Source organism: Buceros rhinoceros, unplaced genomic scaffold, assembly GCF_000710305.1.
Source record: "Buceros rhinoceros silvestris isolate BGI_N320 unplaced genomic scaffold, ASM71030v1 scaffold6567, whole genome shotgun sequence".
In the NCBI taxonomy this organism is placed as follows: domain Eukaryota; kingdom Metazoa; phylum Chordata; class Aves; order Bucerotiformes; family Bucerotidae; genus Buceros; species Buceros rhinoceros.
The window spans coordinates 31,905-49,830 of NW_010420353.1; the positions used below are offsets into that span (position 1 = coordinate 31,905).

At 40.4% G+C, this 17,926-nt stretch overlaps 1 protein-coding gene across 1 annotated transcript in view; it reads left to right on the forward strand.

Annotated features, from left to right (window-relative positions):
* The window catches only part of ASPH (aspartate beta-hydroxylase), a 57,632-nt gene that overhangs the window by 23,823 nt on the left and 15,883 nt on the right, over positions 1–17,926 (forward strand). The window contains exons 8-20 of the mRNA XM_010139272.1: positions 656–712; positions 998–1,042; positions 1,758–1,793; positions 2,350–2,388; positions 3,045–3,089; positions 3,202–3,243; positions 3,957–4,004; positions 4,694–4,738; positions 10,346–10,387; positions 14,230–14,315; positions 15,213–15,299; positions 16,649–16,799; positions 17,774–17,910. Of these exons, the coding sequence (XP_010137574.1) occupies positions 656–712; positions 998–1,042; positions 1,758–1,793; positions 2,350–2,388; positions 3,045–3,089; positions 3,202–3,243; positions 3,957–4,004; positions 4,694–4,738; positions 10,346–10,387; positions 14,230–14,315; positions 15,213–15,299; positions 16,649–16,799; positions 17,774–17,910 (860 nt within the window). The remainder of the gene's footprint in view (positions 1–655; positions 713–997; positions 1,043–1,757; positions 1,794–2,349; positions 2,389–3,044; positions 3,090–3,201; positions 3,244–3,956; positions 4,005–4,693; positions 4,739–10,345; positions 10,388–14,229; positions 14,316–15,212; positions 15,300–16,648; positions 16,800–17,773; positions 17,911–17,926) is intronic.

Consider the following 17,926-nt stretch of genomic DNA (forward strand, 5'->3'; position numbering starts at 1 on the left):
GCTGGGGTGGTTCTAGCCTGTTGTTCTTAGCATTGGTCAGAAACTCAACCTCTCGTGTGGAACCTGTCGCCTTGCAGGAGCATCCTGTTTGTAACCTTTCCTTCAGGCTTCTTGTTTCATCGTGGCCAATTACACTTCAGAGAGTGCGTCAGCACCAAGGACTCACTCTGAACTATCCTTGCACCATCTCTCCACGTACCCTAATTCATCTTTAAACCTTTTTGAAATTTTGCCTGGACTAATCCAATCAGGTTACAGTCACCTTCGTTCTGGGCTGGGTATCCCGTACACTCGCATTGGCTCGTCTTCCCGTGACAAAGAAACGTGAGGTGGATGTTGCAGCTTCTCTGCTAGCTGATAAGTGTTTTCTTCTGGAAGCTACTGCTGTGTGTTTGTGGTGCAGGCAGCCTCTTCCACGTACAGCAGACGTCAATCTCGGTTTGGACTCGGCTTCTTATCTCTGGCTTAGTGTTAGTTCTGGACTTTACAGTCCTGTTTGATGCTAAATGTGATAGAAAATAATTGTATTTGTTTGATACAGCTAAAACTGCTTATTCCTTCCTTTATGCGAGATTATTGCTTGCCAGTTATAATTGAATCTTCAACATATTTCATGTATAATTTCAAAAATACATTTTTCATATTTCATTTACAGTTTCGTATGAATATGATACGGATGTGGAAAAGACCGGAAGTGATCCGGAAGCTCCAGGTTTGTAAATTTTCATGACTTCAGATTATATTACGATCACTTCACACTTCTTTAAGTCTAAATATGAATATGTACAAACGTATTATATTGTGTGACCTACAGCGTAGCTCCTGGGTGGTGTTACAATCCAGCTGTCCCTTTCAAATAAGACATAATAGTACTAACTCAGTATGTTTATTACTGTTATTCTTGAGCTAATTGTGTGACCTTTTTAGCTTCTCATGCTATTCATCTGTTGCATGAAAATTTGATTAGAATATAAAATGCTAAATATTTTTATTTAAGGTGACTCTGAACTAATGCTAGAAGATGCTGTGGAACATTACACAGGTACAGTCCAAAGTCTTACTTCATTTTGTTGAAGTTGTGTTGAATCTTGACCCCAAACCAAGACAAAACCAAACCAAAACATTGGAGCTCCTACATAGCCTTGGTTCATTAGCAAGTTGTTACATCTCTATTTTCATTTATGTTCTGAAAAACCACAAAGACCTACTTGGGCAGAATAATATTTGGAGGGTTAAACTTCCAGGAGAATGGCTGTTTGTATTTTAAATTGCATAGAAATGTTTCTGTGGATAAAGAGTAATTTGAATTTGCCAAAGATGTTGAAGTTAGTGTGGTGTCAGGAAAAAAACAGTATCTTTTAAAAAAAAAAGTTTAAAAAGTGAGCAAGACGTAAGAAGCAGATTCCAAAATTGCGCTGTAGAAGTTTGCTGCATATAGTGATGATTTGTCAGTATTTCCATGCTGAATTGTAGGTAATTTGTAGATGAGTTCATGGACTGTGTAAGAAAAGCCCCCTTGATAGTACTTTATCTTTTTTTTAAGTCTGTCTTGTGATGCCAGAAAATTATTCCGTTCTTCTCACAGGATTTTTTTAGAGATCTTCACCTTTGTTGAACTCTTATTAACTTTAATACAGTATAAAATACTATAGTTTTGAATAGCTTTTTGTTCTGAATAAACTTGACACTGTATTATTCGTGTGTATTGTCCTTAAAATTCCAGGGATTTTCATAGTGATTTTTTTTTCTTTAAGCAGAAGATAGCGTGCATGGTGACTATCGAGACGACCATGGTATGACAACCACTCTATTTAGTGATGTGACAGTATCCAGCTTTTTCATTAATACAGAAGTGAAATTACTTTGTCTTAAAACTTTCTGTGCTGTCACATTGCCTTGCAAGTTCTGAAATGTTTTGAGCGTTTTTCTAAACTTTTTTCAATCTATTTTCAGACTTAACTAAAACAAAACAGCAAATATCCTTAACCTATTTCTCCTTCAGAATTACGGGAGTTAGGCTGTCATTATCAAAGATGCAGTGTAGCTGAATTATAACAATATTTCAGAACAGTAGCTTCAGCGTTGTCATTGTTTCCAGCGATTCATCTCTGTAGATAGAAATGCTTGAAATTTCAGCATTATATTTACGTTTGGTATTTGGATTTGTGTGTGATTTCTACTGCAAAGTCTAGTAAGGGCTCGTATATCTATTGAGTCTCCAAAATTAGAGAAAGTCTTTGAGAACTCTGCATTTATCAGTAAAAAATGAACTAGATGCTTACCAACCAAAGTTTTAGGATACTTCCTGCATATGAACTACCCAGGAACTTTATTTCTTTTTCCTTTCAGAACCAGAACATGAGAAGCAGACTGAGACTCAAGATAGAGGTATATACATATCTATAAATGTATATATGTGTATGTGTGTATGTAGATGTGTGTGGGTGGTGTGTGCGTACACTCCCACACACCCCCCACCACGTGTATATGCTTTTATATATGGACCATATTAGAAAATCTTTTTTCATATGTAATTAAAGTAGAAATACCTCTATAATAAATGTAGTTGGAATATAAATTATCTTCAAAATCAGAGAAATATTTTTGTCAAGTTAGCATAAAATCCCTATCTTGATCTTGCTATTATTTATGTTGGCAAAAGTAATCTTTGTGATTGTCAGTCACGATATGTTGCCAGTTATGCCAAAGGTGCGTTACAGTCTGAGGGTATGAAGTGAGGGTTTTGTCTTGAAGTCAAGAAATTCTCTAGTGTAAATAGATTGTAAGTGTCTGTCTTGACACCATTATGATCATAAGCTTAAGAGGGCAGTCAAGTGAGTTAAAAGAAAATATATATACAAATAATTTATTTTTCCAAGTAATTTTTTCCTCTCAAATTTGGCGTTCCTGTTTGTTCATAGCAGTTAATCATACCCGTGCGTTAGCTGCATTCTTTCGTGTTGTACCCAAGTTTCAGCAGTTGAGGGCTTGACTTCGTGTTTGCTCCAAATTGAATGTTTGCTCCAAATTGAATGTTTTCGTAGCTCTTGAGGACCTTCCGGAGGGGGTGGACGAAGCCACGGAGCCAGGTATATACTTTGTAATTGTGATCTTAAAGTGTTTCGATGAAATGGGTGTTTTGAAATGTGGTGGAGGGGAAGAGCTGTGATATACTTTTTTCTTCTATACTTTCTCTTACAGGTGACACTATTGAAGATTTTGATGCTGATAAGGAGCTGCCAGGTAAGAGGTTTTATAATGAAGGGAAACTTTTTTCTTCGGTTTGTATTTCTTAATGCAATTAAAAAACAAACAAACAATGAAGCAGAGAAATGTGCTATATAGAATCATGAAATGGTTGGGGTTGGAAGGGACATTTAAAGATCATCTGGTCCAACCCCCCTGCCATGGGTAGGGACACCTTCCACTAGACCAGGCTGCTCAAAGCCCCATCGAGCCTGACGTTGAGCACTGCCAGGGATGGGGCACCCACAGCCTCCCTGGGCAACCTGCTGCAGTGCCTCACCACCCTCATTGTAAAACATTCCTTTCTTATATCTAATCTAAATCTACCCTCTTTCAGTTTAAAGCCATTACCCCTTGTCCTGTCACTACAGGCCTTGGTAACAAAACCCTTCTCCATCTTTCTTATAGACCCCTTTAAGTACTGACAGGCTGCACCAAGTTCTCCTTGGAGCCTTCTCTTCTCCAGCCCGAACACCCCCAACTCTCTCCGCTGTCTAGTCAAATACCAAAGAGGCGCTAAACTTTTGGATATGAAATGCATTCAGTACCTTGGTTTTGTGCTCTTAAATTAATCTAGCTAGTTGTTCTGCAGTTTAAGTCTTCCTTTTACTTTGGTACTAATTTGATTGGGTGGCTGGTGGGCAATAAAACCAAAACTGTTTTTTGAACGTGCTGTGTGTAATTTTCAACACTTCTTTTCTTTGTAACAGTAGAAAGTAAACAAACAGAAGATGTGGCCCCTGAACCGGAGGAATCAGGTTTGTATATTATCTTATTAAAAAAACTGAGAAAATTGTTGGAAACGGGCATCTAGGGGTTTTTAATTTTTACTACTTTAACAGCTTACAGAGCACTCTTCAGTTTTAGAGGTCGAGAGTGCTCCCAGTTCTGATAAAAATGGCCATATTAGGTCCTGTGAAAGTAAAGCTTTTGCTGTGCCCTCTCCCACCAGCCAGTCGGTAGCGCCTGCTCAGGAAGGAGAGTATGTGTAAGAAATAAAAGGAAGTGGCATGTCTCCCCAGCTTTAGCACTCAGTGGCACATGGCACGTCAAATTTAAACATATCGAATGGAATTAAAAAGAAGCTGGTTTTGAAGTCCAGTAGTTCACAGTTACAGCTGGGTACGTGATAAATATATGGATGTTTTCTGAGCTCATGCTGTAGTAGCTTGTGAAACGGGGAGATGTGTGCTTCAGTCTAGTTTCAGAATGCTGAAGTATCATTTTTGAAACTGTGCAGTCCTGCAATTTACTCATTGACCTACCTCACCATTAGCCTTTCCTCTGGAAAAGTTCAGCTGAGAAAAATTTGCATCCCCCTTCTGCAGAAGTAATATTACAGAGTAGTCTTGATAGATGGCTGTTTTGAGCATAAGGGAAGAAAATGCAGCTTTTTGTGTTTAAAGAACTGTCCATTTTGAATTGTTTGTCTGCTTTTGACTGACAGAAATGCCTGTTCAAGCTGAGGATTATTCACATGATGAGCTAGTGGGTAAGTTAATCTTAATTCCTTGGGTTTTCCCCCCCAAAAATGAAGCTGTAGCTACATGGGAAGTTAGTAAACAAATTGCTTTGTGGGGAGGAGTGCAGGGATATTGTTACTGTCTTTGAAAGTTGCTTCCTGTTTCTGAAGCAGTAATTTTTATCTTGTTCTGGATTAGAGCTAGTACTAGTTCCTGGGTGATAGGAAAGTGCTCCAAATAACACTGTGAGTAGTTAAAATTTACAACTTCATTTTTAATGATTTCAGAGAGAGCTGAATACTTTTGTTGTAGAGAGAGACATAAAAATGTCAGGTCTCAGAATACGTGCACCTTCCCAGAGTAACCAGTTGTGGGTGTGACACTGTCACCTCTCTCTGTATCAGTCAGATTGTTGGAGCCTGACTGTGGCACATTCTTCAGTCACTGATCTGGAAACAGGGCTGTTTTCTCGTGCCATCGCTTTTTTGTTGGTGTAGCTGATTTTAAGAACAAGAGCACTTGCAGCTCTCGTCTGTTGCCTGATAGTGGCAAATGTAGCGTTTACCAAGACCAGTTTCAGAGTAGCTTCTAAATTTCAGGACTGCATATTACTGCATTTCATCTGCTCTTGGAGTTGATTATTACAAGCTGCTGGTTTGTTCTTCGTAGCAAAGTACTTGTGTTGAGTGAAACATGGAGCTGTACCCCTGGGCAGTGAGTCAGAGGCTGCAGTCCAAGAGCCCTGACAGTATAATGGTGTTTCGCTCTGATGAGCCTGAGCTCCTTTCTGGGTTAGTGAGGCTTTGCAGTATGTAGCAGCTATCGTGTGGTGCGGTGCCTGGGTCGTTCCGTGGGCTTTTCTTTTTCCTCGCGAGAAGGGAAACTTGTGCTTGGTTCTTGGACATGCCAAAAGTAGCCAGAGAAGTGAAAGAACGTAGGAGGCCTTTGTGGTTGCCCAGAACAGAGGGGAGGCGTGGGTTACTTCACATTTTAATTTACATGGCCAACCTTGTTTTGAAACGCTCCTGTCGATACGTAACTGGTGTCCGTGAGGGCTTTCTAACCTGCTTACTGTAACAGCCACAGCGCGTGTTGAAGCCACAGGTAGTCATTCATAGGTGCCTTAGCTAAAACCTCTGAGTTTCATAATGAATATGAAATGTTTTTAACCAAGGTTTGTCATCAGCGTAGGAACAAGCACTAGTTTGCTTAGTTACCTTTGACAGCATAGGCGAGAAGGTCAGCGAAGGCACTGCTCGGTTGGTTTGCTGTGCGTTAAGTTGGAACAGCAGAAGAAGAAAAGAGGTTTTCTCTCAGAAAATGTTGGTGTTTAAAGTTAAAATAACAAAAAGGCCCTTAGGGAACTATTGCCAACTCTCAGTAGATAATTCCACTGTGCAGCATCACTTGTATTGATGCGAGGAGATTGAGCTGATCTCTTGACTTAAACGAGAAAAGAAACAGGGAACGTAAGTAAACTACTGACCAGCAATAAAAGCTGTATTACTATTAAATGATTATTTTTTCCTGCTACTAAGTGTGTTTACCTGCCTTTTTTGAGTGCGAAAGTTTCCGCTTGAAGGCAACATTATTCTCACATTTTTCTCGTAGAGTATGAAATTCGTATTTTGCCAGGGTTTTTTATTCCTGTTGTTATTTGTGATGAGGATTCAGTATGGGGGATTTTAGTTGTCAGAACTCTTTTCTTCTTTGTTCATGTGATTTTATTTCATCCAGTACTCAAAGCTGGTATCTCCTGTTATTTCAGCAACACCAATATTCAAGTTTGTTGCACTAGAGGCAGCCAAGAACTCTTGTCTGAACAAAGAGCACCTTCATGCACACGTGCTCTTCACACACATGAAAGATGTCCCTCCTTATGTAATAACCACCACTTCAGGCAGCGTGAAAGATATTCAGAGATGCCACCAGAGTCCTTATTCTTCAGTGGTATAAACTCATGCAGCTTCATTTGAGTGTGGTGGCACCAGTTTGTATTAGGTTAGGAGCAGGAGTTTGAATTTTATCTGAAACAGGAACTTCCTTGTTTTGGAGAGAAAACAGGAGGTGGTTCAGAGGATGAACTGAGCTGTGAGGAACATTCTCCCGTGGCCACTGAGGAGATCAGGTGTGGGATTTGAATGTGCTGCAGCACAGGTCAAGTTTTTTGGTACTCGTGGGAGACACGACATTTTTTGGGATACCTTTACTCTCTGTATTTGGATTCTGAGCCCTCTTGTATCTGTTCAGATTTAAAATACTGAAGGGTTGTTCCCCACCCTCACTCTCCTTTTGTCTTGTATCCTTGAGACTTTTATAACCCTGCGTTTGTTTTGCCACCTGCTGAAATCCCTGACACATAGCGAAGTTTCCACGTGACAACTTCGACCCTTCCTCATTCCCTGGCTCCTCTTTTCCAATTGTAAGCATCCTCAACCTTAAAAAAACAACCTGAAAAGCCAAAAGTTTGCTTTAATGTATTTGCGCCATGGCCTAGATTTCCTTTACAAGGTAAATGAAGTGCCATCAGCTGCAAAAAAATTTACTGCTTTGATAAATACCTGAAAGTTTACATTTCCCACCTTGAACAGCAACTTTGTGAGTATTTGCTGTGACAGCTCCAAGAAGGGACAGTTTTCTCAAATTAACTAGTCTCATACAAAGTTGCCTTTTTTTAGCATTTACGATTCTTTTTTTCATTGTTTTAGAGTAAGCTGTGTTGTGGTTGGTCCTTTAATAGAGATTTCCCCTTATTTTTTCAGATACTTAAAGCTTCAAAAGAAAAGTCCCTACATCAGGAGGACCAGCCCTAACCATACGCTACAAAAGGGGAGCAGATGGTTGTGATAGATCTTACGCTGTAATTACCAGCAGTTCAGGGTTTGGGGACCGAGCACTAAGATGTTGTAAATGGCTTGTAGCCAACTGTCATTTTAGTAAGCTTTTTTAACACTTGGATGTTGAATTTACGTTCCTGTCAGATATTTTCTTTTTTTCTTGGTCAAGTTCAGTGAATTCTTTATTTTTCTTCTGTGTTTGTGACAGAGTTGCAACTCTGAGCTGCGTTTCAGGTGTGCTGTTCCAGCAGTTGTTAATATTCTATTTATAACGTAGCAGCAAGTACATTTTTTCAGATTTTAATATATATCTTTTTTGTTGTGGATTGGTACCGTATGTACAGAGCAGTTTGGTCAAACGACACAATGAATATGATGAACTGCCACGTGTTTTCTAACTGCTGATATAACATACAGCCTCACTGCGTTGTTCTGAGCACGCTGACCGGGCTGTGGAGTTTGACTTCCCTCTTTTTGCACTGATGTTATGTCAACAGTTACACCGCGGGAATTCCAGGTGGTTTTTAAAATAGTCTAACAAGATAAAACGTGTACATTTAATTCCTACTAGTAAAAGGGCAGATTGCAAAGTTACTTTTTTAAGAAACCTTTTACATGTGAAGTAGAACTTTTTATATTTATGCACATTTGATATTTAAAGCAAAAATGTCTAGACACTACATAACAGCCAGGCAGGGAGTCGGTGTCGACTGCAACAAAACTGAGTTGCCGGAATCGGGTTGAGTTCAGTGAAATTCTTCTGGTTTGCCTACCAGTATAATGATCACAGAGGGGTGTCTTGTAAATTCAGCGAATTATTGAAGAAGTCAAATTTGCATAAATACTTGTAAATCTTATTTAAAAGAAAAGCTTTGGAAATTCGACCTTGAGAAAAATAGGATGTCAGCATTTAGGACCTACAGTTGTAAATGCTCTTGTAAATGGTACGTCTGAAATTTGGGCTTGGAGGCATTTAGAACTGTAGTCGAACAGTGTACTTTGTACCTGTTCTGTGCTGCTCTTCCACGGTTATGAAGACACGTTTTGTTCTTCGTCATTTTGCATATGTTCCTTTTTGGCTCAGGACTAATTGCTGTGATTTTAGGAACTTGCCAAGCCTGATACAGGAGCTTAGAAGGAATAAAATAAATAAGATTAATTTTTAAGAAGAAAAATCAGTGAGGTAACCCTAACAGTGGTTGCTTTTGGTTGTCAGGGAGATTTTAAACTTCTCTAACACCGTTTTGAAGTCAGATTTGTAGTTTTTAGTCTCCCAATGAGATTTCTGTAGACTTTTCAGGAAAGCAATAATCCTCTTAGACTGTGACGTGCTTTGGGATGGGGTGTTCTAGGAAAATTCCCTGTGATTGTGACTTGCAGAGCAATAATTTTTTACAAAGCCATATTTTGTGAGGAAGCTTGGGAGTATTTTTAGCGTGGTGAGTGGAGGACTTTTTCTCTAACAGTGGCAGCCTATTTGTAGAATTATGGAACTGTGAGAGTATCTTTTGCTGTGATCAAACTTTAAGTATTTTGTAACTGGGTATGTGATTTTACGTGCTTCATGTTTACAAAAATATGCCAAGCTGAGCAAGGTCAAGCAGACTATTACAAAAATGTATATTTAATCTGTTTCAATGTTTGGCTGCAATAAAACACAGAAGAATATCTTTGTCTTTCTAGTGTCGTTATTTTTTTCCAAAATGTGCTAGTTATTAACTGTGGGGATAAGTATTTGCCTCAGCCACTGATTGATATTTTTCAAGTGATAAATTTCCATGTTTAAAAATACATGTGGAGGTATAATTTACAAGGAGGAAGAAATATAGCAAGTAGGGGTAATTTTTCTTTCTGGATGATATCATGTGAATGAAATGGGCGTTACTCTAAGACCTGTGTCAGTGTAAAGTTGTGTTGTGTGTCTTCTTCTGGAGCAACAGCTATTCTGCAAATAGTTCAGCCTGGATTTTGCCCCATTATATGTAATTTGTATTTGTAACTCAAAATGGATGGAACACCACAAATGGGAATGTGGGGGTGAATGTAGAATATCTACCTTAGAAATACTCTGGCTGATGGGCCCCGGTTTAAATCCGAAATCTCACCAGGGTGTTGCCTCTGTGCAGTTCTGTCTTTGAAAACAAACCCCTTCCGTGACCTTTTCAGGTTTTGGAGGCCTCCGTACTTTTATGATGAAATACTGCTGAATAAAGAACGGTAGTTTAAGAAAAAAGATTACGTCTTTATGTTTTCATGTTGTGCTGTAACTATTTTTGTCATTTTCAATTTGTTGGACAGTCTGTATTTGATGAGGTAATTGAAGAGGTGAATGACTTTCAGTGTGACCGTGTTTGTTTAATTTGGCATCGCATAATCAAGTTAATACCCATCCTTCCTTGTGCAGACTCTAAAAGTCAATCGTACTCTCTGAACCTTCAGTAGTAGCAGTTGGCAGCTGGCAGTGAAGGGGGAAATTGGAATGGGAAATAGTTTGATTTTTCTTTTTCCTTACAAAATAGCAAGTGTGTATCACCAAAATCTACCAAACGTCTGAAGGGGCAAGTTTGAGGTGCTTTGTGACAGAAGCAATAATGTGATATTTGAACCATTTGCAGAGAAAGAGCTTTTCTGTAACTGTGTAGTTCAGAGAGTAATTGGTTGTTACTTTAAAAATTAAAGATGTAATAAAAAAGTCCTGTTGGCCCAGTTACATATTGGGTATAAGGTGTAATTTTCTTACATCTTTCTTACTGTAAACATGTACTTTTTTCAATGAAATTGTATTTTTTAATGTTCCAGGGAAAAGAGAAAAAGAAACTGAGCAAGGCAAAACAGAGAAAGGTAAGTCTGAAAGTAACGTTCTGTTCTGAAATGCAAACGCATTCGGGGAGGACTGACATGAATCAGCCCCGGTCCACCCCCGCTGCACAGCACCACGCTGCACTAGATGTATAGGCCATTAGAGTATTAGTGTCTATTTTTGTTTGGAAAGTCAATGAAGACATTTATTTCTGGTCCTGGCGAAGGATTACTGGATTCTAGCCTTAGACTGAAGCCAAAAGACTTCGTGATGAAAGGGGGAGGTAACTGATGGAAAGGCAGACCAAAAATAAAACTATCACTCTGCGATTGTTTCTTACGATCGACATCTCACCAGCCAACAGTAATTTCAGACAGAAAGCCCTGTAGAATACTTTTTACTGCAAGGGAAATTGTTCTGGAATAACTGCAGCCAAAGATTTATTACAGTCATTAGATTCTGCGGCTTTATTAGTCCCTAAAATGCCTCAGTTTTTATTGTCTGATTGCTTCCCCAGATAAGCCGATTACAGAGGGTTTGCCTGTTCTACCAGTGCAGTTTCGAAAGATCTTTTAATTGTAGTGCTACTGGCTTTAAATTGTCTGGCTGCCGTTACTCGTTTTTACAGCGTCAAAGTTATCATTTCTAGAAGCCCATAAAACAAGTGGATCACTGACGCTATCCATCTCACCTAATGAGCTTCCCGAACAACAGGACAGTGGCAGGAGAGGTTCGTCATCATCAAATTCTCATTCGAGCACCCACTGAGCAGCAGCACAATCTCAGAAACTAATTTGGGTAATGATACAGGCCTAGTAAGAGGAGGGAGGACAATTACTTGAGCAAATTCTGAATTCCAGGTAAAAATAGTTGGCTTCCTTATATAGATGTGTGTGTGTGTTTCAGTCCATAACTGAACCCTTGAAACTTGGTCTGGGAAGGTCAGAGTATTCGAGGGGAGGAGTCAGGGAGAATTAGTAAGACAGAAGGTCACAAAAATCATTGGAAAACTTCTACAGACCATGATTGTTGGTACCTTTTAAGGCGCCCATCCACAAGTGGCCGAGAGCCTCATTACTGAATTGGTATCGCAGCAGGGGTAGCAGGGGGGTTAGACCCCTGGGATTGCTTCCTTACCCTCTGGTGGCTTAGAGACCTTGCCGCGAGGGTCTGTGAGAGTGCGTCACGTGAAGAGGTTCCCCGTGTCACCATAGGTGCTACGAAGCACGCTGACGTATAGCGCAGTGTATGACAGAGATTGGAGAAAGTAAGACTAGGTGGGACCCTGAATCTCACTTTTTCTAGGGACCAAAGGCCTCATCAGGTGTGTGCGTTGTTCCTGGCAGATGCTTATGTGACTTGGTCTTCGGCATTTCCAGTAATTAGAATTCCACAGCTGCCCTCAGCAACCTTTTCTGCTGTGCTTGCTCAGGGATATTAATTAATTCCAGATGTTCAAGCCAAATTTTCTGCACTAGCAATGTTAAGCTTTTTATCTACCACCTGACTGTGGTGATAGATAGACAGAAAATAATTTCTTCTTTTCATCTCTGTAGCTACCTTTTACAGAGTGGTATGTACTCTTCTTCCAGTGGCAAACTCTTTACTACTACTTTTATCCCCTTTGTTCTTGCTGATTCGGATGTAAATGTTGGAATGGAAAGTGTTTTCTCTGGAGGGGGGTTCAGCAAGCCTAGATAGATCCTGTCCTTACATCCAAGGCCAGTATTGAAAATCCTCTGTATTATTCTTGCACGACTCTTGCATGATATATAAAAATCACTGCCATTTCAATGCTCAGCCAGATTTGGACTACAAATCACCGTAGCAGTTGTGTGACCGTGCATTACTTCAGCTACATGGTGAAATCTGTGAGTTGCTGAAGAAAAATGACATGTTTTTTTCCTCTGGAAACAGCTAGGTTAACGTCTTTGCAACATTGAATTTATATATAGGGTCACATCTGCTAAAAGATTATTACACTAGGAGGAGGCAATGGATAATTTATTAAAATACCCCTGCAGGGAGATAGCAGGCGATCTGGTTAATATAGAGGAATGCTTGATGGTTACGCTGAAAGCTCCCTGGTGAATCCTTCCACATAGGAGGGGGACGGGAGATGAAAATGATTGCTCGTTATATAATGTTTACTGTGCTATATTGGTGCCGAGCAGCTGAATAATATTTATGTTAACAGCTCCTTTCCAGCTTTCCGTATTGATCTCCTGCTGGTCTGGAGCCGATCTATAATTGTGCTGAAAACAGGAGGATAATACGGTTTTGTAATGGAGGGTGGCAACAATAGAGGGTGTGTTCTTCCAGCACACCACCGGAGTCAGGTGTGATGGGAGGATGTCATATCGTTGTGACACACCCTTGTAAGATGTTCCTTCACTTTTTCTTCTCAGCTCTTTCTGTCTCATGTCCTTGTAAACTCAAAGGAATTGTGGAAACCGTGGCCCACCGGCATTAAGTTTCTCGGTGGGTGAGGAAGCTGATTTCCTTTGCCTTGAAGGGGCCTTGCTGGTGCCTTGCTTCCCGAGTTTGAGGAGGACCAAGGGACTGCACGTCTTTCCAGGAATACTGAATGTCAGCAAGCTGACAAAGAGTGACGTTATGTCAAACTGCAGACGAAAACCTGGAGAGTTTAGGGGAGCAAACCCGATATATTGAACTGTGCTATTTGGTGGCTTATCTTGTGTGTCAGGCAGTGTTCGTCCTTCTTCACTTTGCTAATGCCATGGAAAATTACAGTCGCTTCTCAGAAGGATCAACAGCGATACAATAATCCTAATGCGCTGCTCCTTTCATACCTTTCCTTTATCGTTCTTAATGCATTTTTATATGTAAAACTTCGTGTGACCTTTGTAAGTGAATGGAATTTGGTAGGAGAGCTTCAGTCCTGCTTAACTTCTCTGTCCCCCTGCCTCTGTTCGGCTGTGCACACCGGTGCTGCAGGAGGGTCTGTAACAGTAACGTGAGAAAACCCCTCCCTGTGCAGAGGAGAGCTCAGTGTTGAAGGTGGCAGTGAGACTCTTAGAAAGAACCAAAGGTAGTCAAGGGGTTTTTTTAATCTCATACTGAAACAGCTCAGGCTTCTGAGATCCTCTAATGCTTTGGCGAGGTTACTATTGGTTTAGCATTAACTAAGGCATTTCTCAGGTTTAACTTCGATGGAGTGATTTGTCTGCCTAAAGCTCCACGTAGGATCAAGGTCTCAGAGAGAAAGCATCGTTTGATGACTCATGGGCACAGTTTCCAGTAGCATGCGGTGGCTCTTGCCATCGCTGAACGGGCACCTGAGGACTTGGGAAGCTGAATAGAACCTGGCTAGTGACAGCACCGTGTTATCCAAAGGACTCGCCGCGTCTCGTGATGTGAAGCTGTGCAGGGTCTGGGTTTAGCTTTGCATGTGCCAGTTACAGCATCCCCTGGTTAAACTTCTGCAAAGAAAATAGTAATTTTTCTTCTTTTCATGCTAGTAAGGACTTATTTTCCATACAGGGCAAAAGAATAATGCGTAATTTAAGCAATAATATGTGCTGCTAATTACAGCTACACATAACTAGTTATAAGTAGCTACTTTCATCAGCCAGTGTGTCTTTACCTTACTTGTGTCAGAAAAGCGTGGTGGTGCAGGAAGATGGACTACAGGACCCTGAGTCCCTCCTTCCCCGAGTACCTGTGATTTGTCACCCTTAATTGCTTTAGATGAAGAAATGGACACATATAGGCACAACATACTCAGTATTTTGAAACTGCCTTATTTGAAAATCATGCCGTTTGCCAGCGCAGTCCTGGTCACTAGTTAAAGGTTACTCCAAACAGCTGCTGTGAAATATGAAATAACTGATGAACTGCGTGTTTTTTAAATCTCTTCTAGCTAAAAAGAAGAAGCCGAAGCTCTTGAACAAGTTTGATAAAACCATTAAAGCTGAACTAGATGCTGCAGAAAAACTACGTAAAAAAGTAAGTTTTGCATGTTTCGCTCAGGACTGCAGACAGTGGACAAAAATGAGTAAAATAAAAATTAACTGTAAAAAAGGGAGAATTCCTGTTACATTTCTTGCTAGAAATCAGGGTTTTAAAACTAAGCATTCAGTGCTTGTTTGTGCTTCAAGTTTCGCCTCTGCTGCATAGTTTATCTTCAGTTTTAGAATACAAGGCCTTTGCAGGGGTGTAATTAGTAGCACATATTTTTGCTTAAATTATGCATTATTCTTTTTCCCTGTATGGAAAATAAGTCCCTTTTCCAGATGTGAGATCAGCTCGAGTTTAACAGTGCAGCTGGTTCTTCTCGACTTCCATCGTTACTCGCTAGTCAGCATCAGTCGTGAGAATACCGTGGTTGCGTGTGGACTTTGCGACGGGGAGGAGACCCAGAGCACGTGGGAGTGTCCCAAAGGATGGCTTTATGCAAAACGTTTGGAGGAAGCACTATTTTTCTAGAAGAACTGTGGCTGGGATGCGGTTCATCCTAACTATGGTTCATAGAACTTCCTTTCTGTTCTCTGTTATGTTTGGATTTGGTTGTTAGCAACAGAATCTTTACATTTTTATGTAGGTGGGTTGTTGTCATCTCAGCAGTTTTTCCCATCAACAAAGGGAAAGTGAGTAAATACAAAGCTATTTCTTTTAACCGTGGAAAGTCAATAATACTGTTTCATGGATAACGACAAGGAATTTCTCTTGAATAAGCAGCTAATCCCAACAAAAACATGAGTGATCAGCAGCTGTTGACCCAGTCTGCGTGGTTTTTATACTTTGCTTTTGTTTTTTAATTGGGGAAACTAATGTGTTATTAGGTCATGCATCCTTCAGTATTTTTATTAGGCAGAATTGCTGATAAATCTCTCTGCTTCCCAGGGAAAGGTTGAAGAAGCTCTAAGGGCCTTTGAAGCATTAGTGAATCAGTATCCACAGAGTCCTCGAGCAAGATACGGGAAAGCACAGGTACTAAAAATAAGCAAAAAATGTTAATAAAAGATAAAATAAGCCCTTCTTTAACAACAGAGTTCCAAACCCCAGTCAGACTATTTATAACTGTAGGATGTTTCCTAGGGAAAAAAAGAATTATGAAATCTGTCATCTTGTATCTGTTTCCTCAAGTTAGTTTGTTGTTTAACCTCAGTCTAGTGGGGAGTATTGTAAATAACTTCAAGGAGGTACATGTACATCCTGTAGATCTCGTGAAAGCTGGGGCAGGCGAGCGGTAAGAGAGAAACCGAACTAACATCCCAGTGCAGGAGCACCAGGCGTTCTCCTCTCTCAGAAGAGAATAATCCTTGTATTTTCGTAACTAGTAGGATAATCCCACTGGACTAGGTGTAATAAAAGGCTGCTTGAACTCCTGGTAATCAAGAGGAGCGAAATGAAGCCCTCGCTGTAGAAGGGAGTTGAGCTGTTCCACAATTAATGAGGCACCCGAGTTGGAGACACAACCAGTTTTCACTTGGTTAGTAATAGTTGTGTGAAAACCAAAGTCATGATTATCCAAAAAATCTTGTCACACAAGCCCTTGATAGATCGCAAACCAAATTCTTCAGTGCTTTATGAGAGGGACAGTCTGCTGTTTTCTTCTTGGAGACCGCTTTGGTGCATAGAGGTGATGGACTTTGTGAAGTTACACTTTGAATATTTACCTTTTTTATGCACCTACTGATTCTATCTAAGAGAATTCATATGAGAGGTATATATCTCAATTTTAGTTACCGCCTACTACTTTATTAATGCTTACAAGGTCATGCAGCCCAAGATCTGAAGTCATAATTAGCATAAACTTTCTGGGAATGTGAGTTCAACGATTGATTTCTATTTTCAGTAGCTCACACTTGTCTTTTTAGTGAACACCTGTCTTACTGTGACCAATGACAGTTGTACTGAACCCAGCATCTGAGAGCTGAAGCTATCTGAAAGAATGGGAAAATCATGGGCATTGCTGACAGATGGGTTATTCTTAGAATTTACGCGATAACACAGTTTTACCTTTCAGCGGGTCCTTATATCATCAGAACACATTCAGATTTGCTCCCTCTCATCGCTAACTAAAGGTAAAACTGCAGAGAAGGGTAAGGGTAGAGGCCAGGAGTTCACCCCAATTTTTGCCTCTTCCTCACGTATCTTTTACTTTGCCCTGTAGTTCCCTCAAAAAAAAAGGCAAAGTTTCCTAGTGAATGGACATCAGAAAAATAAAGTAAAAATAAATTAGTCTACTGCACAGTTTGCCGTGTGAGAAAACAAAGTTATTTTTAAGACCAGTGAATTATTATGTGCTCTAGTAATGGCTTTGTGATTCTTTCTAGTCTGAAGATGACTTAGCTGAGAAAATGAGAAGCAATGAGATGCTGCAGAAAGCTATCAACACCTATGACGAGGTGGTTAGTCTGCCAAATGTCCCTTCAGACCTGATAAAACTAAGCTTGAAGCGAGAAGCAGACAGGCAGCAGTTCCTTGGTAAGGTTTGAGGAGGGTATAAAAATTAGGGAAGTCGTGTGAGCAAGGATTTCAAAAGATCACTGAGGACTTAAAAGAGCCAATTCCATTGAAGTTTTGGCAGTTCCTAATCTCTTAAATGCTTGTGGAGAATATTCCTGAATTCTTCCAGTTTTTTCTGGGGAACCTGTGTGTATAATTGCTTGTATGATACTGTGCCTGTAGGCAGCAGTGCGCTGGGTGTGGTGAGGAGCAGTGATGGGAGGTGGCCCAAAATTTTTATTGCCAGAGAAAGAAGAAAATCTGCTGCTGCTACTGAAACCAAGGGAAATCGTGAAGAAATTAAAGGCGTACGCAGAGTAAACATACCCAGAGTAAACTCTCAGTAAACACAGAGAAGAATGGAATTGAACTCGGGGGTGACACGAAAGTTTCGATCTCAGTTCTGTGAGGTACAAGAGCACTGCGTAGAAAATAAGGCACAGCCGGCTGTGGTGGACGAAAAAGTTCTCTTCCCACAGGCTGGACTTTAATATCAGCTTGTTTTGGTCTTGCAGTTCCTCAGCAAGACCTCACCTGGGAAGCTGTGCTTAATCTTAAGCATGTGATTAATGATGTGATTAATTTTGTAATGAAAACGTATTGCTTCACCCTAGAAATGCGTTTAATCGCTTCATCAAGACTGGGTTGATTTTGATATGTTTACCTAGTTTTGTCGAGCTCTTTGACATCTGTGTATGAAAGAGCATCCAAGGCGAAACTGGAGCTGTTGGTGCTACACTGTGAAGGGTTCTCCACTAGAGGCTACCACAGCACTGCGTGATGCGAGCTCCTCACGCAGCTCCGCGACCAAGCGTCTGCACAAGTTCTTTACAGGGTCCGCTCCTTAGTGAAAGCAGAACCCCGGGCTCTCTCTTTTCTTAGATGGTGTGGAAGCGTCTTGCTGCCGTTCCTCATATCTGTAGTTGTAATTGCATCTTTCTCAATCCAATCAGGTCGCATGAGGGGTTCCCTGATCACTCTACAGAAGTTAGTTCAGCTGTTTCCCAGTGATACTTCATTCAAGAATGACCTTGGTGTTGGTTACCTCTTGATAGGAGATAACGGCAATGCCAAGAAAGTGTATGAAGAGGTGAGTTTCCTTTCCT